Source organism: Acartia tonsa, chromosome 3, assembly GCF_053477335.1.
Source record: "Acartia tonsa isolate MP-2025a chromosome 3, ASM5347733v1, whole genome shotgun sequence".
NCBI classification, from domain to species: Eukaryota; Metazoa; Arthropoda; class Copepoda; order Calanoida; family Acartiidae; genus Acartia; species Acartia tonsa.
Window position 1 is genome coordinate 2,188,873 of NC_137262.1, and position 27,509 is coordinate 2,216,381.

General features: G+C 38.2%; 2 protein-coding genes across 5 annotated transcripts in view; one reads left to right on the forward strand and one right to left on the reverse strand.

Annotated features, from left to right (window-relative positions):
• The window catches only part of LOC145313039 (uncharacterized), a 46,766-nt gene extending 25,370 nt beyond the window's left edge, over positions 1–21,396 (forward strand). The window contains exons 16-30 of one of the 3 annotated variants that reach the window (XR_013877202.1): positions 267–322; positions 2,150–2,239; positions 3,730–3,798; positions 4,122–4,232; positions 4,479–4,565; positions 4,897–5,029; positions 12,861–12,927; positions 13,757–13,824; positions 14,294–14,369; positions 15,062–15,145; positions 16,083–16,141; positions 17,284–17,339; positions 17,865–18,012; positions 18,802–19,535; positions 19,639–21,396. Coding sequence is in view for 2 of the 3 variants with exons in the window: in XM_080152277.1 (XP_080008403.1) it covers positions 267–322; positions 2,150–2,239; positions 3,730–3,798; positions 4,122–4,232; positions 4,479–4,565; positions 4,897–5,029; positions 12,861–12,927; positions 13,757–13,824; positions 14,294–14,369; positions 15,062–15,145; positions 16,083–16,141; positions 17,284–17,339; positions 17,865–18,012; positions 18,802–18,865 (1,168 nt within the window). In the remaining variant the exon portion in view is untranslated. Of the gene's footprint in view, positions 1–266; positions 323–2,149; positions 2,240–3,729; positions 3,799–4,121; positions 4,233–4,478; positions 4,566–4,896; positions 5,030–12,860; positions 12,928–13,756; positions 13,825–14,293; positions 14,370–15,061; positions 15,146–16,000; positions 16,142–17,283; positions 17,340–17,864; positions 18,013–18,801 lie in introns of those variants that run through there. The other 2 variants (XM_080152277.1, XM_080152278.1) reach the window with 2 other exon arrangements.
• A 568-nt stretch (positions 21,397–21,964) lies between these two features.
• LOC145313005 (metallo-beta-lactamase domain-containing protein 1) lies at positions 21,965–26,326 on the reverse strand. 2 transcript variants are annotated; one of them, XM_080152222.1, is made up of 6 exons: positions 26,193–26,326; positions 25,692–25,785; positions 24,763–24,843; positions 24,136–24,267; positions 23,432–23,509; positions 21,965–22,174 (listed from the first exon to the last, which is right to left on the reverse strand). In XM_080152222.1, the coding sequence occupies exons 1-6, from the start codon at positions 26,295–26,297 to the stop codon at positions 22,047–22,049; spliced, it is 618 nt and encodes a 205-aa protein (XP_080008348.1). In that variant the 5' UTR covers positions 26,298–26,326; the 3' UTR covers positions 21,965–22,046. The 2 variants fall into 2 exon arrangements, with proteins under 2 accessions (XP_080008348.1, XP_080008350.1); XM_080152224.1 differs by having other exon boundaries at positions 21,977–22,174; positions 23,416–23,509.
• Between the last annotated feature and the right edge of the window lie 1,183 nt (positions 26,327–27,509).

The window sequence follows — 27,509 nt, forward strand, 5'->3', positions numbered from 1 at the left end:
TATTCAGTTCTGACACTATATAAGTGTTCATGTCTGTTTGTCCTACCGTTTCAGTGCTTCGCTTTTATGGATGTTGTCATCCTTGTTTAGATGCATACCACCATCTAATAACTAAATAAAAATATATCAATGTTACATAGATAAAACAATGGAAGTAAATTTTTTTCATGTATCCTGAATAATGATAAAATTGCCCCTTTTCCATATTAGAGTGTTGGTTACCTACAAAATGTAAAATAAAAGCCAACAACCTTTTTCTTTTTTAGTGTTGTTTTGGTAGCTTCCATGTTAGTATCTCCTTTGATGGGTCCAATTTTAGCAGGTAATAGTTATTTCTCGCAACGTATTATAAACGGCTTTCCGCGGATATAGAATGTACAATTATAAGATTAAAACTAGTTTTTTTAGCCCCGAGGTGCTGAAGGCACCGGCTAAAAAACTGGTTTTAATCTTATGATTGTACATTTTTATATTCGTAGAAAGCTGGTTATAATACGATGCTAGACATAGTTTTTTCGTATGGATGAGAACCGGTTCCTATCCACCGGATTCGAATGAATATGAGAAAAATTTTTATTCTTTTACTTTTTTTTAAAATCCTATAATATGTTAATATAATGTTTTTTTTCCTTTGTATACTCCTAGGAACCGGTTCTCATCCATACGAAAAAACTATGTCTAGCATCGTATTATATCCAGTTTTCTACGAATATAGAAAGTACAATTATAGGATTAAAACTAGTTTTTTTTAGCCCCGAGATGCCGAAGGCACGGGCTAAAAAAACTGGTTTTAATCTTATAACTGTACATTCTATATTCGTAGAAAACTGGATATAATACGATGCTAGACATAGTTTTTTCGTATGGATGAGAACCGGTTCCTATCCACGAGAAAATAAATTACTAAAATCATGTAAACACTTGCAAACTAATAATAGAACAGAGATCGGTTTTTAATAAATGCCGCGTTTTTTCGACAATTTTTTAGACATTGATTGATTGAACGAAGACGATGGGAGAGAATACAACTTAAGAATTCAAAATTTTAAAATTATTATTTTAGCTATTTGTATAATGTCTAATACAACTTAAATCCATTTTCGCTGCATATTTATTAATGCATCTTTTTAGATCTGTATTAGACATTATACAAATGGCCAAAATAATAATTTTAAAATTTTGAATCCTTAAGTTGTAAACTCTGTTTTAAACCTTATTTCATCTTGAAGATCAATGCCCCGTACGATTTTAACAGAGTATACAATTTAAGAAATCAAAATTTTAAAGCTATCACTTTAGCCATTTGTATAAATACAGCTCTAAAAAGATGCATTAATAAATATGCAGCGAAAATGGATTTAAGTTGTATTAGACATTTTACAAATGGCTAAAATAATAATTTTAAAATTTTGAATTCTTAAGTTGAATACTCTCCCATCGTCTTCGTTCAATCAATCAATGTCTAAAAAATTGTCGAAAAAACGCGGCATTTATTAAAAACCGATCTCAGACATAAGCGCAATCAATCAATCAATAAATGAAATTGCAGTCACATAAACTAGGTGTCCGATATTGTTGACAAGAGGTTCAAGGAAGGGAATAGTAAAGTGTTTAATAATCCATCATAGACCTTTCCCTACCAAATATTGTTTACTTTACTTGTTGCATTTAACCAAAAATAACCAAATTATCTTTTTATTGAAATTAGGGTTGGGCTGGATACTTTTTTGGCCAGATACCGGATACTGGATATCCGGTATCCGGATAGTTTCAATATCCGGTATCCGGCCGGATATCTGGCCAACGCTCAATATCCGGAAAAATACCGGATATCCGGCCAGATAACCGGATATCCGGCAGTTAAAATCAGCCGGATATCCGTTATCCGGATAGTTTCAATATCCGGTAACCAGCCGGTTATAGAAAATGGTCGGATATCCGGCTAAACCGGATATCCGGCCCAACCCTAATTGAAATACCAGTTTCTTTGTCCCTAGACTCTAGGGGATTGCGGGAGGGGTAAGGAAAGAAGCTTAAAATCATCCTAAAAGACATACATAAAGCATACCAACCAAAGTACAACCAATTCGGACTAGGAATTTCCGAGATTTTTAGCTTCTGACATATTTTATATTATAACTTAATTTAGGAATATTTGGAGGTGTAATTCAAGACCCAGGATTAACCAAGAAAGGAATTATCCATGAGAGCATTTCTCTACTTATTTGTATTGCTATTGGTAAGGATACAAGAATTTTAGTTATGATAATCCGAAAATAAAAATAACAGGATGTCTGCGAGTCTGTCTGTGTATTATAGGTCCTGGGAAGGTTTGTAACTATTTTGGGGGAATGTACCTACACCCTCCAAAAGTAATCGCCTTACCCCTAGGTAAAAAATTATACCCTCTCCACAATTTTTAACCTTTTCTTTTAAAAACTAAAATTTAAAATTATCTGTCGATTTTCTCCTTATTAATTCAAGTTCCCTAGAGGCCTCTAGGGGCGTAAATGATTATATGGACATTAGATTTTAATTAACATTACATAATTATTTGGAACACTTTGTACAACCAAATTAAGATTCAACATTTTATTCCAAATGTCAAAACGATTTTTAAACCTTTTGCTACGGAAAAATTTCCAGTCCATTGTCTATTCCCTGAAATTACTTCAGATATTCTTTTGTAGTTTTGTATAGTGTACCATAAAAGCGATGGACAACGGTAGGACAAATGGACATTAACACTTGAATAGAGTGTCAGAACTCAATAATCAAAATATTATAAAAAATGTATGAAAGTCTTACGAAACAAAATTGTAAGTAGATCTGTTGAAAAACTGCTTTAAGGACATACTTACAAGACTTGATTATAGAGATTATTTGCGTTTAAAAATGTACTTTGTTGTCATAGGAATCAGTATTCCAAAAATCAGACCAATCGGATAATTTTATCACTTAAAAAATTGTTGTTAAATAAGTTAAAAAGCAACGATTATAGAGTTGCTTCGCTTTCTAATTCGTATCTAACTCCTATTGGAATCATCATGCAAAGTTTGAAATCGATAGGACAATTCTAACATGCTTAAATTAGCATAAAGAGCTGTCCGTTACGGATGGACGTACGGACTGACCGACCCTAATTATAGAAAAGCTTCGCTTTTAAAAAGAATACAATTGATTAATATAAAACCTATTTTTTATTTAATATTTTATAAAGTCCTTTTAAATTCTTAATAAAATGAAAAGGAATTTTTCTATTCAAAATATTTTGTATTGTAAATATTTTTTATAACACAAATCTATTGTTTATTAAACTTTTTTTTTGCAGAAATTTAAAGGTCCTTTGTTCTTTAATTAAAAATTTAATTTACTAGAAAATTTTTATGGAAATTTTTCTTTTCATGGATTTTCTTTTATAACAACTGATTATAATTGTTTTTTGATAGTAAAATTTTTTTATTAAGTGAATGATTAATTATGATATTTATTAAAATAGGCTAAACGTATCAGGTTAAGTGAAAAACCTTCATAGTTTTATACCTAGTGTTTTGGAATTTTAAATCCTAGTAGCAATGAGGGAGGTAGGAAGTCGATCTCTCCAAATTCAAATATGTTAAAAAGATATTCTTTAGGGGGGGGGGGGGGGCATTTTTTAGGGTTGATTTCTCTTGGGAGAGTGGTGGTGGCCTCGCCCCAAACAGTTATAAACCAAATGATTTTATTTAGGTTTCTTGCTTGGCTTAATGATATCTCCAATTGCTGAATATTATGGTTGTCCTCAATGGCCTACTACAGGTATATTCAATTCACAACAGCTAACATTTTTATTACACGACCTGAAAACCCTTTTTTAAATGTTTTGTAATCTAATTAAAATTAAAATGCTAGATTTTCATTAATATATTCACTGTTCTAATGATCCTATTGATTTCAATTTTAAAAAATAAATGAGGTAGGTAGAGGGTGCGACCTTTCCCTCTCCCCAATGTCAAGGAAATTTCCATAGAGAATTTGTTAAACATAACAAATTCTCTTTAAATGTTTTTTTATTATTTTTGTATTGTTTTTCGATTTCTTTGTATACTGGTTTCAACTTTGAATATTAATATTGATTACAGAAATGTTGTCTCGTGGGGAGGCCAGAGCCCTGTGGGTAGGCATCCTGATCGCTGTCCCCAGCGGGGCCGGAGTTGCCCTGTCTGTTCTTGGTGGCAATGCTGGTTCATTAGGTTAGTAAATTCTTAGTTTTTAAGTTTAGTTGTTAGGTTTACAAGGATGACAATATCCATAAAAGGAAAGCTCTAAAAGCATAAATTGGGACAAACGAACATTAACACTTAATAGTTAGAATAATCAGTATTTAAATTTATAAGCTATCCGTTTTGGGCATAAAGACCAACCCTATCTATAAAAACTTTGTTTTTTTAAAAGGTTTAAATTAAAACAATACAAATTGACAAAATAAATATTTGTAGTTGGAGTAGCTATATCAGCTTCACTGCTGCCCCCTGCTGTCAACTGTGGAATCTTCTGGGCTTTGGCTCTTTGTATCACAATTCAAGGTAAACTCTTTGCAATTTTAAAATTAATTTAATTTTTGACTCTGTTTTTCAACTAGCGGCTACTCTCTAGCATCTACTAAAACCCTCAAGTGGCTTAAATCTTAAAATAAATAGCTTAAAACCACCACAGGACCCATGGGAAGCCTATCTAAAAAAGAGAACTCAATTTTTTGTCCCCAACTTAGGTTGCTAATTTAGTCCTCTGTTATTGGTCAATTAGTTTCTCCATTGCATTGTAAGTTAAGGGGTAAAGTCATAATGGGGGTGGGGGGTAACGTTATACAAGGAAGCTGGGAGAAATATTCAATATTATATCAATTCCATTTTTCAGGTGATTTGTCCTTTGCTTCATTCCATGGATTTGGAGAAGAACTGGACCCCCTAACCAACCTAACTGTGTCGATGTATCAACCAAAATATTCTGACAGTTTTGCACTGGAAGCTTTTCTCTTGGGTTTAATCAGGTAGGTATAATTTAAGGTTTTTGAGAATTAATATTATTCTTAATTTTATGATAGTTGTCAAACTAATTTTAATTTATTTCTAAGGAGAATTAGTTCATTATTATGTGGTATCCGCCGAGGATCAATGGCAGACACCGGAGTTCAATTAGATTACGGCAGTGTGACAGACGTGGACACCTTACTATAGAGAAGCTACGCTTCTCTAGCTTTCACTAGATAATGATCAACATCTACTTTTAGTTGTCACTTTATTGAAGGGTTAAGATATACTGGAGTTATATACAACAAACAATAATTACATGGATAGGAATAAATAATCATAACATAAAAGCATAAATAATATATATACAATGGTCAGTTTGGGCAATAATGATTCCCCCATCCCTGGAAAGGGTGGGGGAGAATTAAGAATACAGTTAACCATAATAAACATGACAGATTCAAATCATTAATTCTAAGCGTAGGGAGGGGGTCACTAGACCCCTTCCCCAGGACTCGGGGGAGGGCCATTGACCCTCCACCGAACCCCAGATCAGGGGTGCCATAGACATGGCTCACGGTTGCCGAATACCACAACTCTCCCCTCGGAAGGCTGGGAGATGGTTTCCCTACCAGACTTCCGACAGTGGTTGAGGCCTTCGGCCCGCTCCTTAGGGCTAAAAATATATACAAACGATAATGATTCAATGGAATCCTAGTGGTGAGTATCTTCTTAGGGTTGATGGGCTCCCAATGTGGGATAGAAGGCAGAGGCTGCCTTGGGTTGGATACGTTGGTCAGCGCCGGCAGGTATCAGGTTTGGTGGTGGCACATTTGTTGCTGGAACGGTCAGCAGTGGGACCTGCGGGTTGTTGTTGGCAGCGGCTGGGGCACTGGCTGCCAGGTTGAGTGTCTGAGCAGCGGCCTGTCCTCCTGAGGGGCCGCGGGGTCTGCCAGAGGGCGGTCCTGGTCTACCTGGGCGGTCATGCCCGCTGTCAGTTGATTTCATAGACACCATTTCCTCGGCTGCTTCCCTGCCGATGGGGATGGCATCCCAGTCCACTGAAAAGTCCCGGGACTTGGCATGGTTGAGCCTGGCTCTAGCCATCGCCTTCTTATACAAGGCTGGGTGGTACAGGAACACTTGTGATATCGCATTCAGGGCTGCCCGGACTCCTCCTTGTGCTGCTGCCAGAGAAATGATGGTGAGGTCCCCCAGCAGTTTGAGGATCAGCAGCAGCAAGCACAAGATGGCGGCGCCATCTCCCCACTCGTGGATGGCTTGTCTAAATCCTGCCCAGACATCCAGGGCTGCCTCTCCTTCCTCCGCCAGTCGGTCAATGTTGTAGGACACTATCCCATGGTCTCCCGTGGCCGAACAGCTGCCTTGCTGAACGCAGGAGCCATAGGATAGGCCGGTCAGCATGGCGCTCTTGTATGCTGGGAACGCCAGCAGCTGTTGCCAGTCGTTCAACTCAGCCTGTGAATACAAACCACCTGAACTGAAGTCATCTAAGGGGTCTGTCAACAACTGCTTGGGCGTATCCAGCGGGGGTGGCCTCTTCTTGGGAGCCGGGGTCAACTCTATCCAGCCTTCCTCTGCGTGCACAGTCAGGGGGTAGGTGGAGGAACAGGGAATCTTGGTGGCGTGCTCACTGTATACCCGCGTCACGGCGTCTACAAAACCTGTGGGCTCCACTGGCACTTTGTCCCAACACTCCTTGTGTTCGCGGACAACATACTTGTGCCTTTGGCAGGTCAGCTGCAGCAGGATGTCTCCCCTCAGTACCGAGAACGTGCTCCCCTGGACACGCACCGGGTGGGCCGGATCTAGTTGCTGGAGCTTCCAGCAGTTGGCCGCTACTTCTTCTGCTGCAGTGCTCCTCATGCGTGTTTCCAGGGTGAATCCAATATAACCTGCATGGATCTGTGCTTGGAGGGGAACGTCAACATCCCTGGCCGACACTCGGGGCAGTGCAGCCGCGGCTGGGTCAGCTGCCACAAACAGCGCTGGATGGTTGGTGGCATGGGCCTCGAAGTCGCAGTTCACAATTGAGGTGGGGCTGGTCATGTTGATGAAAAACTGGGCCTGATGGTCAACCAGATATGCATCCCTCACCAGGCTGGGCTGGAGGCTGCGTATCAGCCTCAAGGGGCAATCTCTTCCCAGGTGGTCCCACACGTAGGTTGCTTCCCCAGTGATACAGGACAGCTCAGAATGGGGACAGTCGAGGGTCAGGTGGTCAGACTGGGACTCCACCCGTCCATCCTCCACCACGTAGGTCTCCTCCTTGACCAGCAGCCGCCGCTCCTGGAGCACTAATTCATTGCGGTAGAGCTGGCCCTCAAAGTGGACGTCCTCCCCCTCGCAACCCACCCCCTCGGGGCTGTTGACGAGGGCGCCCACTACATCAACGGTGAAGAACAGGGGGTGGTTCAGCTGGAACGTCAGTGGCTGGGTCTTGCCTGGCAACGTGTATACTCGGTTCCTGGCCAGGTCTCGGCACGCTTCTGGGTCTATCTTGGTTGGCCTCATGAGGGTGGGGACCGAGGTCACCTTGAGGTGACCCCATACCCCACACCTGAATGTCCACTGGGACACGGTGAGCTGACAGCTGAACCCAGTGGTTTCCCTCACCTTGACTTGCTGCAGGACGTGGATGTCGTGGCCCAGGGGCACCTCCTGGTGTAGGGGCTCCGTGTCACACATCTTTTCTTTGTTGTAAGACGTGACATGGGTGGGGTTGGCACAGTCCCACCCCACCAGGACGTAGCTGGTTGTAGGCCACACGGCTGCCAGAAGGAGGCCCCACAGGACCATCCACCAATGGGAGAGGCTTCCAGGTAACCATCTTCCTCGTGCACGCGGCTGGGGATCTCCGGTTCTGGTCACGGCTGCTTCTTGGGGCTGGACACGGCTGGGCTGCTCCTGGCTAGACACAAATTTCCATTGAGCGTTATCTGTATGCGGCCGAGGCACCCCGATACCCTCCCCAATGACAGACTGGCAAGCGACTGGCACTTGCCTGGGTGTCGGCTCCCCTAGCCCTAAATGCTCCCTTCCCTGGTCCAAGGCATGCCCAGTGGCATGGGGCTGAAGTGCATGTGGCACAGGCTCGCCCTTACTCAATGCCCTCCCCTGCCCTAGGAACTCAGGTGCATGTGGCACAGGCAAGCCCTTATTTTCCCAATTTTCAATCTCCCCAGCCTCAAGTGCAGGGGGCACAGGCAAGGCTGGGTGTTTACAAGGTTTTGGATTCAATACATTTAACAAATTCAACTTATCCTGATGGTGAGCCGCTGGGTTCCCTTGGCTGGTAGAGGGCTCTGGATGGCATGTAGCTGGACTCTCCCTGCAGGCTGGTGGCGCTGGCTGGCATGTAGCTGGGCTCTCACTGCAGGCTGGTGGCGCTGGCTGGCTGGGGGTGACGGGTGTCACCCCTTCCTCTGGGACCGCTGGCTCGTTCCAGGACTCAGGTCTCTCGGTGGCGGCGACGGGGGTCGCCCCAGACATCAGGTTGGAGGCTGGCTCGTTCCAGGATCCAGGTATCTCGGTGGCGGCGACGGTTGTCGCCCCAGGCACACGGTGGGAGGCGCTGGATAGCACCCCCCCATCATCCCAGGTGGCGACGCCGGGTGGCGTCCCATACATCGATGCAGAGGTGCTGGCTAGCACCTCCTGCCTCTCTCGTTCAGCGGCTGCCAGGGCCTCCCCATACACCGTCTCAGGGACGCTGGGCAGCGCCCCTCCACTCTTGCTGGGTAGGCTCGGTCGGGCAGGTTCCATCATATTGAGACTGAAAGGCTGGGGCCTCAGCACCTCTGGCTCGGCTATGTTGGTGGGCTGTATCAGCTCTGGCCCCAGATGGTTAAGACTGAAGCCTAGGCCAACCCGGTTGGGCTCAGCCGCGCCGCCCAGTACGTTGATCCTAGCTGGGACAGTCCCGAACTGCGGCATCCCATCGGCTCGGTCCGCAGCTCTGGAGGCGGCTGCTTGCGGTGGTGGTGCTGGGGGCGCGCTCCCTTCCATATGGGCCACTCTGCTGGGCTTCCCTGGAGGGGCACCTTTGTCGGCGGTGCGCCTGCGGCTGGCTACCTGGGCCCAGTCAGCTCTACACTCGGCCGCCGTGTGGCCGTCATAGTGGCAACGCTCACACTTGGCAGAACGGTCACGGCGTGGCTGGGTGCGCCTCTCCTCTAGGCTAACTTCCATAGGCGTTGGACAGTCTCGAGCTCGGTGGCCTCTCCCCTGGCAGCGGTAGCAGCGGCCTGGAACCTTGTCATCTGGAGCGACCTTCCCCATCTGGTGGAGACCCGGAGCCAAGGAGCCAATCTCCATTGGCTCCGACTCGTCATATTGGGGCAACTGGATGCAGGCAGATCCAGTCAGCCCGTCGGTCGAGTCCACTAAGCACACACCCTCCTTCAGTTGCTTAGTAACCATGGTCACGGTGAACATGGCCTTGCGAGTGTACTCAGGTACACTCGCAATTTCATGGTTCATCATGAGGCGTTTTACATTGGCGTTACGAATTCCATGGTTTAATTCGTCCACCAACAATTCAAGATCCTCATGATTGTAGGCGTCCCTATACAAGGCGCACTTTGTTGATATGTACGCCTGTATAGGTTCTGTCGAGTGTTGCTTGTAGTCCCTAAACGCTTGTTTAAGCGTTTGGGACTCAAAAGCAGGACGAAATAACAATTCACACTCGGTCTTGACCTGCTCGTAGGTCAAGGCTTGGCCTGCCTCGCCAAACAGATGGGACGCCATTTCCGCCGCTTGCCCTACCAATGACAGTAGTAGGGCGTTGCGGCGGTTGAGGGAATCATGAGGTGGCACGCGGTAAGCCGCCCATGACATTTCCAGTCGGCGGATATGCGCCGACCAGGACTGCTTGGGCGGCCCTCTATACTCCGGCAGATTGCTCAGCATCAGCTTGCGGTACTCGGCTGGGGCCGGCTGAGGGTCATCCTGGAGCCATCCTGGGGCTTGGTCACCTCCTGGGACTTGATGCTGGTCCATTGGGTCAACGGTGAAACGGCGGGCACAAAGTTATACAGGACTACAATGAATGGGTTGTCACTTGAGGCTTCCTAGCCTAACAGCCAACACTGTTTGTATCACTAGGTTGGGAGTTTTAGTTGCAAAGGTATAACTTAGCTGTACTTATCAATGGTTAGATGTTGAGGTAGATAGATGTTGAGGGTCTGAACTGCTGTCAGGAACTGATTGGGTTTTCCCTTATCACACTAGAGCTAGGAGGAAAGAAACTTGCAATTCTTTATTTGCTAAAAATACCCCTGTTAGATGCTATGGAGTAGCTCTGCTCTGGTGTGAAGGTGTGTGTGTGTGTGTGTGTGTGTGTACGTGGAATCTTCTGTCCTTGTAACGCGCGTTCGCGCCGTCAAATCCGCGCACACGGGGAAAACGCGCTCTCACCCCTCAGCTCGCTCCCTCATTGGTCCGCTTCGTCCGTTGGATTTATGATGTTTTCCGCACTTTGTTGCGCTACCCGTGAATGGCGCTCTGTATATCCGATCGCTAGCTCCACACTACAGACGGACTTGGCCTAGTGTGGGTAGGAAGGGGGAAGCGCGTGAGGGGACGGGGGTAACTCCGTCCGTTCCCACTGTGAGGGAGGGGGTAACTGTGTGTTGGTGTAATGGGGCCTCTGCTTCTTAATCTTAGGCTTATCTGTTATATAACCCTGATTGTATTTGTCTTCAAATGGAGAGGGGCCCCCTCCCCTTCCCTTGGAATAAGGGGTGTATTTGTTATTGTGCTGTGGGCTTGAAATTGTTTTGATTATATTACATCTAACTTTTATTGCTGTCCTTATCACAATTACATAACAGATTTGTTGACCAACTCTGTTCTATTTTTAGCTGTTATCACAATAAACAGTAATCCAAGCCTGTTCTATTCTTAGATTTATCACAACACAACAATTTGTTTGCCAAGCTTTGCTCATAAATCTATTGTTTGGTCATCACATTAGGGTGGTAATCCCTGCAAATGTGATATAATATCTGTCTTCTAGATGGGTGGCTGCGTTGTAGCTTCTCAGGATACTCGGGGTTGACGTAGTTTTTCTCTGTTCTGGTGCACTACACCCGTATGTTAGCTCGCAGCTTGCAGCTATGTGGCATGTTTCAGCCTATCGGCGGCAGGGAATGTCCCGTCCTGCTAGCGCCACTGGTTCGGATCCTGCTATTTCTTGCAGTAAAGTTGGCCTATTTTCAGCCGTCTACACGTATTTGGCTTGTTTCAGCCGGTCCGCAGGCCTGTTTCAGCCCTTTTGGCGCTCAATTCTCCGTTAGATATCAGCGCTGCTCGCGGTTATTCGTCAGATTTCGCTGTTTTGCTTCCACAACTGCCGGATGCAGAGTTAAACTTTGCTGTCCAGGGTGGGTAATTCAGGTTGCTTGCGTCAGTTTTGCCAGATTCACTGCTGGGAGTACCTTAGCCTCAGATGCGCGTCTGCTCTACACTTGTGGTTCGCCGTAATCTCACACAGCTGTCACCAAAGTTGTGGTATCCGCCGAGGATCAATGGCAGACACCGGAGTTCAATTAGATTACGGCAGTGTGACAGACGTGGACACCTTACTATAGAGAAGCTACGCTTCTCTAGCTTTCACTAGATAATGATCAACATCTACTTTTAGTTGTCACTTTATTGAAGGGTTAAGATATACTGGAGTTATATACAACAAACAATAATTACATGGATAGGAATAAATAATCATAACATAAAAGCATAAATAATATATATACAATGGTCAGTTTGGGCAATAATGATTCCCCCATCCCTGGAAAGGGTGGGGGAGAATTAAGAATACAGTTAACCATAATAAACATGACAGATTCAAATCATTAATTCTAAGCGTAGGGAGGGGGTCACTAGACCCCTTCCCCAGGACTCGGGGGAGGGCCATTGACCCTCCACCGAACCCCAGATCAGGGGTGCCATAGACATGGCTCACGGTTGCCGAATACCACAATTAGCACATAAGAAACAAGACAACAATAATTAAGAATTTGTGGTAAATGTGTATAGAAAACTGAACATAGATACTTTTGGGGGGAAAACAAGGATAATTTTGACTTTAACTAGCTTAATATATATCAGACTTAAACAAAGAATTTATGTAGACCGTGTAAAGAAAACTGCACACTAACTGTAGACTTTAATTTGAGAATCTTATTAAATATCTTTATGACGGTCAAATAAGAGTATTTTATAGGTGGGGTGGGCATAAATCAAATGTTATAGTTATAGAGTAGCTACGCGCCATACCAAAGACGTTGATAATGGTACCTACCTGCTTTGTTCGGCACAGGACATCAAAAAGTAGAGTAGGGGGAATGCCTTGGCCCCAAACAGGCGCAACTCATTACTATTACCATGCACAGTTAGGATCTCCAGACAAAGATCGTGCAATCAAAGGGTTGATTTTCTGTAATGTATTTTACCATGGGGTATGAGGTGAAGGACCAAGAGTTTGGCCTTGAGTTGCCAAGTTGACCGTTCAGTCCCGGTGCAACTTACCCACACGACAATAACATTATTATAGAGTAGCTACTACAAAATGAAACTTAATTTTCGAATTTCCCTCTAGTTCAGTTTCCAGTATTGCTTCGAAACCGATTAATATCCGCTGGATTAGAATCGGTATGAGCAATACTGAAAAATCGTGTAAAATTTCGTATTATAAACAATTTTCCACGAATAATAAAATTAAAACGAATATTGGGGTTAACCAAACTGGAATTAATCTAAATCTTTCATATTACTAGTAGCAGAAAGCTGTCTATAATATGATAAACTATTACTATTTTATTTTAGTTTGTTGTTGACTCTGGTTAATATTGTTTGCATTATATTCACTGGAGTAGCCATTCTAAGACTGAAGGTAGGTTATTTTACCCATAAGTTTTTAAATTTCTATACGCCAGGGTTCTTATAAGAAGGGAGAGATGGTAGGTGGAAAACAGTTTTTTTTCGAGTGTGGGTATTTTTTTAAGTGGCGATTTTTCTTGGGTGGATTTAGTTACCAAATAGTTCCAGCAGTAAGCGGAACCCAAGCTACAGATAAAAATACACTAACATAGACAGACAGGGGTGTATATTCTGCACAAGATTTATTTTTTTTCCCCTGCTACAAAATTTTTTATTTTTTTTCCCCCCTAGATTTTTCTTAAAAAGTAGGGGGGGAAATAGAAAAATATTTAAAGAACTCTATATTTTATTTATTTTATCCCTCCTACCACACATTTTTTTAGTTTTTTTTAACCAAGGAGGGGGGCGAAATGGAAAAAATGTTTTCAGTTTTCTTAATTTTTACATTTTTTTTCCCTCCAACCACTTATTTTTTATTTCCCCCCCCCCCCCCTGAGCCGGGGATCCCATGCAGAATATACACCCCTGTAGACAGATAGACATCCTGTTTCTAACAACTAAGGGTTTATAATAATTCCTTTTCTTTTTACTTGTTGAGTTTCTTTGCTTATTGTATTATATATAAAATCAATAAATTCAAAATGAATATACATTGGATATACAGATCTAAAAGGTTCATAGAGTTCCAAACATAAATTTAAAACAAGGTTTTAAATCTATAGGACGTTTGTTTCACAATCTTAAATTAACGATCAGAGCTAGCCGTTATGCAGCACGAACCAACAGAAAATGCAGAAAATGTTTGCTTTTTAAATGAGTTTTAATATTATATACATATTTAGGAAGTAACTCCCGCCAAAATTCCACAAAAGTTTTCCAACTTCTGGAGAAGAGATGTCAAGGCTCACAGGTAGAGTTTAGTTTTTTTAAGTCAGGTATATCACGTGACTTATCTTTAATTTCTTAGCCTCATTTTGATATAGGAATGAGGAGGTATGCCTCCTACTTTCCTGCTAGTCAAATACAAAATAAGAATAGAATTATAATTTTTTTTTTACATCTAAACTAACATGAAAAAAGAATTAGGGTTACCAGATATCCGGCTGATTTTTAATGCCCGATTTTCGGTATCCGGCCGGATATCTGGCCAACGTTCGGTATCCGGCAAATTACCGAATTTTCGGCATTAGAAATCAGCCCGGTATCCGGATTGATTCAATATCCGGTATCCGGCCCAACCCTAGAAAGAATCGTAACATTTTCTACTAGTAATTACTGTGAAAATTGTATAGGCAAAAATGTTTGTTTGAAAAATTGAAAATCTCTTCCAAAATACCTTTTAAAAAATACTAAAATTTCTTAAATATTTGACCATTTAGAAATTATTACAAGACGTTAACCAAAGAGGACAATGAAAAATTACTTTCTGAACTACAAGCAATGGGCCTTGCTAAGGTGAGTTGAAACAAATTCATATAATTTAATTGTTATTGTAATACTAAAGATGACACGAATTGATAAGACATAGTTAATGTTTTTGTTTTGTCATCCAATGTTTTATATGTTTGTTAAATGGTTTGTCTAAAATTAAACATCTAAAGTGGACCCCCATCTATTAAAAAAATTATGGTCATGGTTGATTCATGTTTAGATTAATAAGTTTCATAATAGACATGTTTTTGCATGTCTTTATTGCAATAACGCACTGAATCATAACCCCCCCCCCCCCCACACACCTCATCAAATAGAAATGGCCAACACAAACATTCCCTGTGGGTTCATGGATTATTTGTACCTTACTAGTAAAATAAAAAAAAACTACCAACCTGAAAATTAAAATTAAATGTACATACTCGACCAAAACCTTTTATAAAAAAAACTAATACTGTATTACGCATGTTTTGCTTATAATAACATTTGCAGGGCTCTGCAGCTGCATGTCAGACGCGACTAAGCCTCAAATTTTAACCAGTTTGAAAATTTGTAGATAAGAGGGATTGTGATATTTGGGTCAGTTTTAGACATCTAGCTTATTTTAAAAATCATAAAAGGTTGATTTCCCTGAGGCTTGCAGGCAGCTGACGCGCGGCTGCAGAGTCCTAAACATTTGTACTGTCCTTGTGAGTAAAATTAATTTTATTTTACAGAAGGCCTCCGAAGGTTTGGAAGGAACCTTCTTGCAGTCAATGTTTGAAAGGGCTTCACATGATAATGATTTAATTAACATCAAGGTAAGATTAAACATATGAAAATTTAAAATAAACAAAGATGTTAGTTTGATGAAGTAGTCTTGGGTTAAGATGGATTAATAGCTTTTAAAACATTGAAAATAAACAACATTAAATTGAACTTATTTAAGATATTCGCAGTAATAAATCTAACAAAATAGAAACATACGAAATTTTGAAATATGTACAATGGACATGAAACAATGATACTTCAAGCTTTTTATGTCAACTAATACTTATAGAGATTCCTTTTTCTATAGTGAGTCATTAAACATCTGTTTTTCTTTATATATCAATCACTTTGTAAAAGTCAAAATAGCACTTTATTTTACTTTATAGCTATGCCAAGTTCTGTGGAACCTTTTAAAACTACTAAATACTTTGCAAAAGTCAAGATGTACTAATAATTATTTTATTACAAGATTTGGTAGCCATGCCAAGTACTGTGGAACTTTTTACAACTATTAAATACTTTGTTAAAGTCAAGGAGTATAAATAATTATATAATAACAGGATTGGATAGCCATGTTGTGTGCTGTGGAACCTTTTAAAAAACTACTTAGTAAAAGTCAAGATGTACTAAAAATATTATATATTACACGGTTGGGTAGCCATACCAAGTACTATGAAACCATTTATACCCTTTAAATACTTTTGTTAATAATAATAATAATTATATTACAGGATTGGATAGCCATGCCAAGTGCTGTGGAACCTTTTACAACTATTAAATACTTTATTGAAGTCAAGTTGTACTAATAATCATTATATTACAGGATTGGCCAGCCATGCCAAGTGCTGTGGAACCTGTTACACTATCAAATATTGCAAAAGTCAAGATGTCTTAACTATTTTTAGGATTGGGTAGCCATGCCAAGTGCTGTGGAACCTTTTAAAACTTTGCAAAAGTCAAGATGTTCTAAATAGCATTATATTTTAGGATTGGGTAGCCATGCCAAGTGCTGCGGAGCCTCCTAAAACTACCTGTAGAGTGCCAGTGTAAGTATCTAGACAGAACAACATTTGCGCCTGTTTTTAGGCATTTCCCAGGCCTTTATTTATACACGAATGTCTTGTCATATATTACATAAGATGGTGTCTATTTAATATTCTTTATCATGACGAGGTGAACCCTAAATTATCACGTGAATCAGTCGTTTTTGCGACAGTTTTTTAAATGCAAAGCTTAAATATTTCCCAATAAAATTAGTTGTATTAGAATTTATTTACATTTTCTTAACTAAATCTTGAATTCTTGATGCTCTGAACTTTATGTTTTGTAATTTAAAGTTCATGATACTAATATCAATATGTTCGCAAATGTTAAAGTGAATGTATCTTAACTCTTTTTTACTCACCCATAGTTTTAATATATTCAATTTTTTCATAAATACAGAAGATCTAAATTAATACTTAGTAAATTGGGCCAACAGTAGAGGAACAATTCGGCCATTATATTGGTTAAAAAGTGTACAGATATTTGTACGACAAAGCAGTTATCTAAAAACAAACAAATGTGTTCGTCTGCTAGAAATACCTTTTAAGTTTGAAGGATTATTGTGTCTGATTTACCTTCCATGGTTATAAAAATTTATATAGAATTACTTTGATATTGTGCCAGATTTTTGCTTAATCTAATAAAATGATTTTCTCAGCTGGCTAATATAACGATACCCTTTATCCCCTCCTCGCTCTTAGTACTTTACCCCATCTCCTCCCCTGACTATGAAATAAATCATTGACTGAGGACTATATTAGCAACCTAAATTAATTACAAATTTTCCCAAGTCACAATATCCATGTACTAGCGGCTACGCCCCTAGAGGCCTCTAGTGCCACTTTGAATGTTTTTTTATTTAAAATATCTAATTACAGAAATAATTGGTTAATGTTTCGTTCAAGTTTCTTTTTCGGGAGGGGTAATTTTTTTCTAGGGGCGATTTCTCCTGAGAGGGTGGTTGTACCCTCCCCCAAAATTGTTATAAACCTTCCCGGGACTTATGAGAAGCTACCCTGTTAAGGAGAACCTGATCGGTTAAGCGGTAAGCGAGATCTATCAGTACAAACACACAGACATCCTGTTACTTTAGTATAAGGATTATATATCCATTGTTCTAAATGTAAATCTATTATTTGTTTAGGTTCCGTGTGTTTAGTGGAGATGAAACAGAAGATTTGTTATCTCCTAACGTTCAAGGTATTTCTTAAAAGTAATTCTTCACAAAAGCTTATAACTTGATATGAATTTGAAAACTGGACACTCAGACAAGAGATTGATATCTCTTGGGAGGTTTGATATGACCTCCGCAAAATTAGCTATGAACCTTTCCTGAAGCTAAAAGAAACCTCACTGTAAAGAAGAACCATATCGGTTCAGCGGTCAGCGAGATCCTTCATTAAACACACAGACAGACTCATAGACAACCTGTTACTTTTATTAAAAAAAATATGTGAATAATATAATAGTTATTTCTTTCATCGTATTATAAACCGCTTTCCGCGGATATAGAATGTACAATTATGAGATTAAAACCAGTTTTTTAGCCCCGAGGTGCCGAAGGCACCTCGGTGCTAAAAAACTGGTTTTAATCTCATAATTGTACAATTTGATATTCGTAGAAAGCGGTTTATAATACGATGCTAGACATAGTTTTTTCGTATGGATGAGAACCGGTTCCTATCCACCGGATTCGAATGAATACGAGAAATTTTATTATTTTAGTAACAGAAAAGAAGAAGTTCAACTCTGGAGAGAAGCGTCAGAAGCGGGACAGAAGTCGGAGCCCGTACAACCCGTACGCAACTTTCCATGGCAGGAATAATCTCAACAGCTTTGTCGACATGTCCAACTTTTTCCATTCGGAGCTAAGGTAACACGAGTTTTTTATTAGCGCAGCTACTCTAATTTCAGTGTCTCTTTACGCTTCTGAACCGATCGGGTTCTCCTTAACAGGGTAGATTCTCATAGGTCCTGGGAAGGTTTATAACTATTTTGCTAAAATAAATTGCTAAAAAAATTAAATATTATCTAACCATGTGCCTCTAGTGGCACTTTAAATGTTCTTTTTTATATTTCAAATATGTCTATGTTGCGTTGAACTCTCTACGTAAAATCAAGAATAGTAAAAAAAATTTATTTTTGTGATTTCTCTTGGGATGGTGGTGGTACCCTCCCCTAAAATAGTTATAAACCTTCCCAGGACCTATGATAAGCTACCCTGTTAAGGAGGACCCGATTGGTTCAGCAATTAGCGAGAACTTTCGATACAAACAAATAGACAGACAAACACACATCCTGTTACTTTATTATAAGGATACCTTCAAAAATTCTAGATGAGAGTTGCAAAAAATACTTTTGTTCTTTTCTCTCACCATTTTTTATATAAAAGTAACATGATGTCTTTCTGTACCTTAAGACTCTCCATTACGGTGAAGCTTCATGTAGGTCCTGTGAAACTTTTTTTTTATATTTCGGGGTGGTCACATAAATCCTCCCAAGAAAATTGGCTAGGGCTATAGAAGTAAGAATCACTTACCCCCCCCCCCCCCCCCCCAACAAAAAAAAGAACTTTAGACTAGAATGACTTTCTCCCCCCGCCCCCCTCTCCTTTCACATAAATTGATTAGATCATAGACAAGTAACTTATTCTATTTTTCAGACGGTCACGAGATTTCCGCAAGAGACTTTACACAGCAGAATCACATGCTTCATATGTACCATAGAACATACAACATTCATCAACAAGTTTTTTTCTTCATTATATTGTGATTATCTTAAGTGTACAAAGAATTAATTTTCCAGGGACTCAGGGGTGTACGTTTATTAGCAAAAAAACAGCTTTTTCCAAAATTCAAATAATGAAAGATCCTGTCATTACATTCCCTTACCTCAAAAATATCATAAAGTGAGGTGGTGGTTGTGACACTTTTTGAAACCAAAACTACAGGAATTCAACTTAAAAAAGAGTTACAGCACTGAAATTTAGAATGACAATCGCCGTTTACAGTTAAAAAAAAATTTGGTGGTAGTAGCGGTTCCGCCGCCGTTTCTTCACAGTTCCATATTGTACCTCTTTAAAGCAACTGCCATACCAAATTATCAGTGCTGCAACTCATTTTTTAGTTTAGTTCCTTTGACATTTAGTTTTGGTTTCAAAAAGTGTCACAACCATCTCCCCCATTTTCAACATAATTCTTTAATAAAAATAGCTTTTAGTGAGAGCAATATATTTTTAAAACTTATTATCAACCATTGACTTAATCCCTAGTTCCCTGGGGGAAAAAAAGAAACAGATGAAATTACTGATTAATATTCCATCCATAAATTTGACAATGATATTAGTGTAGTTATTTCTCGAATCGTATTATAAACAGCTTTCCGCGGATATAAAAGGTACAATTACAAGATTAAAACCAGTTTTTTAGCCCCTAGGTACCGAAGGCACGGGCTAAAAAACTGGTTTAAATCTAATAATTTTACATTATTATATTCGTAGAAAACTGGGTATAATACGATGCTACATATTTTTTTCCGTATGAATGAGAACCGGTTCTAATCCACCGAATGAATACGAGAAAAGTAGTTATATTTTGTTAGATAAAGGTAAGTTTTCATTAGAGATGTTCAAAGAATTTAACGATCTTTAATGATTTTTTTGCTGTAAAAGAGTGCTGTTATATGATATTTGATAACTCTATCTATAATACAAAGTAGAACGATGTCTGTCTGTCTGTCCCTTAAGATCTCGGTAACCACTGAACCGATCGGATTCTACTCTTCAAGGTATATACCTATTGGTTCTGTGGTGGTTTTAAGCTATTTATTGGGGGGGTGGGACACCCCCAACCCCCAAAAAACAAAAAAATCCCCCCCCCCATTTTTTTTTTTTTTTTTTTTGCTGAAGATTTCCTTGGTCCTTTAACGAATTTCACCTTAATTTTTTTTATCACCTCTAGGGGCAAAGCCCCTAGAGGCTAGGGGCGAAGGCTTCACAATCCTATATTATTGTGCCTATTGAAAAGCTTTAGAACCGAGCCAAATTTTTATGTAGTTAGTTATTTTTATTAATGTTATATATTACATATGATATGATATTTTTTATTATTTATTCTTTATAAACACCTATTTAATCTTACTTAACAATTTTAAAATTACCACGGGAAAGAGGTTGATTTGGATCTAATACAATTCATGGTAAAATGTTCCAGGTAATAAGTATCTCAGAAAATCTATGAACTTTTAAGGCTGCTAGCTGTCAAAAGGCTGAACATAATTGTCTGCACATCGTGTTAAGCGGCTTAAGAAAGCCTATAAATAATCTGGAATATCCAAAATGCACAGAAAAAGCTTCACTGAAAAAATTGGTAAATTAAGCATTTTTGTGCACTACAAGATAACTGTTAATTATTGAGTAATGACTATTCCAGATTTTTTTATAGGCCTTCTTTTGTCGGTTAAAATTTGTGCGAGCAAAATCTATACGGTCCATCGTTAGCAGTCTTTAAAGTTCATAGATTTTTGGAGATAATCGTTACCAGGAACATTATACCCTGAACTGCATCTGATCCTTCACTTCTTTCCGCATCTTAATCTTTTATCCCTCACTGTTCCATGGCCAGATGAAAAAAGTTTATTTTAGTGTTAGGCAAAAATGACTTTGCAATTGTATCAGTAAGTAGGTCTAATAACACCCTTTGCTAATTTTAAAATCCAACTAAATCTAATTTTTGAAAAATTTAAGTTTGAAAATTTCAAGTTCAAATTTCATCCCCTAAGAGCTTACACTCATCCATGAAAAGAAAAACAAATATTCATACTTTTCAATTCTTTACAACTTTGCTTTTATGAAGTCTTTCATAAAACCACTCACTATATGATTTATTTAAGGCTGAATTTCCGTGACCTTAGCAAAGCAACTGATAAAAATGGCCATTGATTAACTCCCTTCAGGAGTAGTTTTATGAAGAACTTTATAAAAGCAAACTTGTTCAAAATTTTAAATTAATAATCTTTGCTTTTCTTGGTTTGGTAACTCCTAGGGGATGAAAATTTAACTTAGACTTACTTACTGATACAATTGCAAAGTCATTTTTGCCTAACACTAAAATAAACTTTTTTTTATCTGGCCATGGAACAGTGCCCTGCATATTACCATAATGTATTGTTTTTCTGATGTAACTAAGACAATGCAAATAATTGTAGCTCTATTAATAGTTTAAAAAGAAACATTACCCAATAAAATTTTAATTATTTAGCAATGTTGTTAATTATTTATAACTAGCGGCTCAGCCTCTAGGTATGGGCATTTGAATTCAACAACCCATTTTTTTAGTTTAGTTTTTAAAAAAGTAACAAAAATTGGGGGGGAGGGGTTATAAGGGCGATTTCTCTCGGGACGGCAGTGGTACCCTCCCCCAAAATAGTTAAAAACCTTCCAAGGACTTATGAGAAGCTACATTGTAAAGGAGAACATCAGCAGTTAGAAAGATCCTCCAGAACAGACAACCACACACACACAGATCCTGTTATTTTATTATAAGATAATTATATGATTTTTTAACATAACATCCAGAAGTAGCAAATAGAAAAGAAAATTGAGAATTTTATCTAACATAGCGACTTAGAAAATAATATTTACCGCTTCAAAGCAAAATTAACGGACAAATTGAGATATAGAGTACATGATTATTTGTCAAGGGAAAATTAACCAATAACTTCAGAAGCCTATATATAATAGCATCCGAATTAATTAGTAGTAAGAGGTAACTAGTTATTGAGATATATTATGACAGACGTCAAGACACTGATAATCTTAACAATTTTACAAAATTAGGTTAATATCTTCGTTATTTATTGAGTACAAGGACACATAGAAAAAATGTCGTTTTTTTACAAAGAGTAAATTTAAGATCCAGCTTCTGTCTTGAACTTTGTAGGTACTGGAAACATAGGACCATGACCAGGTATAATAAAATCCGCCAGTTTTAAAACCTTTTCTCTCTGCTCCCTTTGTAGGCTTTCATTTTCAGTACCTACAAAAATATCAACTTTAAGTAAATATTTAAATAAATTGACAACACATGTAAAAACCAGTCTTGATTATTATTTAGTAAATAACATGATAAAAAAGTTACACATTTTAGTGAATATGACACTTAACCCTTACAGATCGGGGGGGGGGGGGGCTCTAGTTTTTTCAATCTCATTTTTTTGTAGGTAAGATGGAGAGCTGTGACTTCATGACTTTTTAAGTTTAGTAAAGCGTCAGCAAGAGTTGATTTTATTAGGATATCTGGTCTGTGTCGGTCGTGGTGTCCGGTCAAAGTCAGTTGGGTAGCACCAAAATGAGAAAAAATTCTAAATAAATCTTAATTTCTACATTATTACTTTTGTGTATAAGGTAGAAACCTAAAATTTTTTGATGAATACTTAGATATCAATGACCTTCTGAGAAAAGTGGCGTTATGACCGTTTGACCGCTCCCTGACTGACTTTATGACCGATTTTTTGTCTGGCTTTAACTATAGACATATATCATGAATATCGTGGCCTTTATTACAGCTAGAGACCTATAATTTTTTTTGGTAAATCCTTGAGAAACAATAAACAGATAAAAATATTAATTGGCGCCGCCAACCGCCGAAAATAACGGTTTCCGTTATTTGCCGTTTTTCGGCGATGATCAGAAAAAGTAATTTTTTTGTTATGAAAAATAAAAGTTCGTCCCAAAATTTGGTTATCCTAGCTGCAAAATTGGCTGCTCTACAGCTGTTTTAAAATTTAGCGGCTGGCCGCTAAAAAGCGGCTACGGAGCGGTCTAACCGCTATGACTAGAAAAAGTAATTTTCTCTAAAAATACACATTACACATAAACCAACAGAAAAACAATTTACGTCTTTATTTGTAACAGGAGCCGAGATAGAGGGGGGGGCTCTTAATTTTGTTATCAAATTCAATTCCTACCTCTCAAGTGCCTCTCGAGGCGTAGCCGCTAGTAGAAGGTTTATTAATACCCTCCCCTCTATAAAAATTAAATGAAGTTATCCATACCTGCATCTATCCATACCTGCATCTATCCATACCTGCATCTATCCATACCTGTATCTATCCATACCTGCATCTATCCATACCTGCATCTATCCATACCTGCATCTATCCATACCTGTATCTATCCATACCTGCATCTATCCATACCTGCATCTATCCATACCTGCATCTATCCATACCTGTATCTATCCATACCTGCATCTATCCATACCTGCATCTATGATACCTGCATCTATCCATACCTGCATCTATCCATATTTTATCATCAGTCAGGTCTTGTTCATTTTCAAATAGATCCCCAGCAACCACAACCATTCCATCTTAAAAAAATATTTTTTACTAAGAACCTAAATTATATACTATAAGAAATGTTGTACTTTTTTGTGAAACTTTACAAATTTCAATAAAAACTCAGGATGGACAATGGCATTTAATTTAATCTACAAATGACATGAAAATTGTTAGAAAGGGGGAAGTAGGTTGTGCTAAAATTCCGTAGAGGTGTGAGTTTTAGGACTTAAAAACAGTAGTAGAACGATAATATTCACTAAAAATGTGTTTTCCTAATTGAATAGAACCATAGACAAATTTTTCTAATATTTATAATTAGTGAATCTTATCGTTCTACTATTATTTTTAAGCCTTAAAACTTACACCTTTACGGAATTTTAGCACAACCTACCTTCCCCTTTTTCATATTTTTCTTCCTATCCTCATTTTTATCGTGTGTATCTCTAATTCTCTGTTGTTAGTACTTGTCATTTTGTATTCCGCCGCGCAAACGTCTCTCGCGGTTAATTGTTTAAAAATACCGCTGTTTTTTTCTTCTAATATTAGACAGGAACCTGAAATTCAGCGCTGCTGGCGTTTTATGTTAACCAACTGAAGTACATAATGCAGAAAACCTAGTCCAACAAAATCAGGTGAAATTACAAAACATATTTACCTAAGGTTTTCACCACCAGGGAGACACTGTCCATAGTGTGGCCTGGAGTTGGCAGCACATACAGGTTCTCTGCCAGCTCGTAGGAGTCTCCGCAGTCAAACGGGTGCAGGTAGAATTGATCTTTGTGGTGTACTAATTAAAACATAGAAATCATATACAAGGAAGTCACATCTATAAGTAGCTAAGCTCTAGCTAAAACCAAGGATAAACATTTACAAAAGTTTTCAGCTACAAACCTTTAATAAACGTGAAAATTATACTTCTTGCTATTGTTTTATATATTGTTACAAAACTAAAAAGCTTTAAGACTGGATGGTACTAAAGGCTAAAGTTCATTGATTAAAGTAAAAGAAAATAGGGTGTATGCGCTATATGAATATAAATGTTATAATTTGGATGTAGAACAGAAAACAATTTGCTAGCAGCCGAAAAGAGTCTCCACCCTTTTGGACAGGTAGTTGTATGGATTATAGTTATACATTTATTGTTCTTTGGGTTATTATAAGCCAACTATCTAGAAGAAAAAGTTTTAAAACCTTTCCCTCCAAAATGTTATTGACGAACTTATAATATTATAGATTAGCTTCTGTACAAAAAAATAATATAAAATCGTTTTGGCGGATTTACCTGAAAACCCGACAATGTGTTGTTTGGCGGCTGTAAAGAGATTGTTGTTTCCAACATGGTCCGGGTGGCCGTGGGTGCAAACTTAAAAAAAAACATAAACTTTTTGCAATTTCTTTATGTAATTTATCAATGTCTTTATTAATCTTGTTCAAATGGGTACTATACTTTAAAAAGTACTAGCGGCATCGCTCCTAGCCTCTAGGGGCTTTGTAACAAGGGGTATTTTTTTTTTTGGGGGGGGGGGGGGTTGAGGGTGTCGCACGCCCCAAGAGAATAGCCTAAAACCACCACAGGACCAGTAGGTATATTCCCTGAAGAGTAGAATCCGATCGGTTCAGTGGTTACCGAGATCTTAAGGGACAGACGGACGGACGGTCAGACAGACAGACATCGTTCTACTTTGTATTATAGATAGAATACAAGAGGTGAATATGTATTATTGAGAACCTGTGATTTAGGCACCTTCCAGCACTGAGATCAAGCTTTTTTATTGAATAAATACAACTAGATTGTGTTAATGAAGTAAACATAAAAAAATCACTTTCTTAAGATGCATGATTTTCTGTTATGTAGTTTTCAAATATTAGTAATGAATTCTATGTATTAAATTAAATCTAAAATTTCTGAAGTGCTTCTGTTACCATAATCTTGTATTTTATGACCTCTATGATTATTCCGATTTGAATTCTTTGATTGCACGACACTTGTCTTGAAGTTCTAACTGTGCATGGTAATGAATTACGCTTATTTACGGACCAAGACATTCTCCATACTATCACTATTAGTGTTATATGCCAGACATAGCAGAAGTAGGTACCATTTTAACATCTCAATTATGACAAAGTGTGGTCCGGACTCGAACCCGACACGAGCACGGCAGGCACGCAATCATTTACGCTAATGCCGTGGGTTAAAGAAAATACACTTACCCAAATGTGTAATATCTTCAGGTTTAAGTTGATATTCTTTTAATTTTTCCAACAATAAATCTTTGTCCCAGGGTGTCAAGGTATCTACAATCACCTAAAAAGAAGTGTAAAAACAAAATTTTAAAGCAGTCCAATAAAATTTTACAATAAGAAAATGCTAATATTAAGGTTATTAAAACTTTGAATGTACTTTGTAAATTATACTGGTTCTAAATATTTTATAATCATGTTCTTTTATTCATTCGCTGACTTTGTTGATTTTTATTAACTCACAAACTATAAGAGTCAAAACTTTTCCTTTCGCAAATCTACAAAAGAGGCTTCATAATTGGTGGTGTACAATATACATCAATATATAGTCCATTGTATTATCCCTAATCTAGATAAGTTTGGGTACTTTTATTAAATCTTGATTAGTTGGTTCTAAATAACTGTATCCAAACTTTTCAATCAATGATTTTAATCTACAGAAAGGGATAATTTTGTTTATCTTAATTAAACCTTAACATTCTCTCCAACCACAAGAGTACAGGAACCGTTTGCTTCCATAAAACCTTCAGAATTTAATCTCGCATAGCCAGGGAATAAAACGTCAACTTTATACATTTTTATCCTAAAATATTTTTAGATTGAAAAGATCTAAGTTAACAAAAAAATATTAATAAATATCGAAGCTAAAGTCCCAAGCAAGATTTTTTTGTCTGCTCAGAGATTAGAGTAAAACACTAAAGGAAGAAAGTGTTAAATAACTGTAACTACCCATCGCATTAAACTTCTGTAACTTTTTATTTGGTCATTGAAAATCAACCAATGGCATCGTTTATATTAACACAGAAGTAGCAGAAAATAATTTAGAAGCAGACGAAAAATGTCATTGAAAAAGAAAGGGAGGTAGTTGTCTGCATATACATCTATACTAGAGATTTGTGGTTAAAAATGTATTCTTATGTAATAAAAAATCTATACGACTGCACCAAAAACAATAATCATAAAGCTGTGACAAATGTAAACAAATATTGCGGGCTTGCCGCTGAATTTTATAATTTTCAATTGTCGTCTTTGCTGTTAATAGAATTGATAATTAAAATGGATATAGAATACGTGGATAGATATATTGACGAATTGTTGTCAATTTAGGTTGCTAATATGGTTTCATACATTCAGTAGCATAAGGGGTAGATAGAGGGTATCGTTATTTTAGCCAGCTGGGCTGAGTACATGAAAATCTGGTGCAATATCTTTAAGTAATTATTATATCAATTAAGAGTTTAGATTATAACTGAAATTAGTGGGGTTCTCATCTGCAGTCTAGCAGTCTAGCAGCGACTGCGAATTGTTGGAAAAAATAAAAGCACAGAAACGTCTGTGAATTTTCTATTAAAACTACGGTGACTTGATAATGATCTTTAAAACTAAATGGTAATATTAAAAAAAAGATTGGGTTGTATAAAGTGGCCGTGCCAAGAGAGAGATAATAAATAAGACATACAAATAGTTTGGTTAAGAACTATTTATTAAAATTTTTGGATACGTACAAAATATATAAAAATAAAGATTAAAAAAAATATGAGGTAGTTTAAATAAATTTCAACTTTAAATAAAAAAAAATAATAAATTTAAAATCCTTATTAAAGCATCTAACACCAAAACTTAAGTACTGCTAGTTTGGTCAAAAATGAAAATCATACAAAAAACCAACAAAAAAATATGAATAAATGTTACAAAAAATTTCAACATTCAAAAATCATAAAAAATTATTGTTTGTAGCTTAGAACCTGATTCTAAAACTTGGCTAAGACTTTGTCCACAGAAAAATTA

Coding starts and splice junctions, on each gene's coding strand:
- LOC145313005 (XM_080152222.1), bottom strand. CDS start 26,297: ATGTATAAAGTTGACGTTTTATTCCCTGGCTATGCGAGATTAAATTCT. Junction 25,786..26,192: donor TGGTTGGAGAGAATGTTAAG/GTTTAATTAAGA, acceptor ACTTCTTTTTAG/GTGATTGTAGATACCTTGAC. Junction 24,268..24,762: donor ACACATTGTCGGGTTTTCAG/GTAAATCCGCCA, acceptor TGTTTTAATTAG/TACACCACAAAGATCAATTC.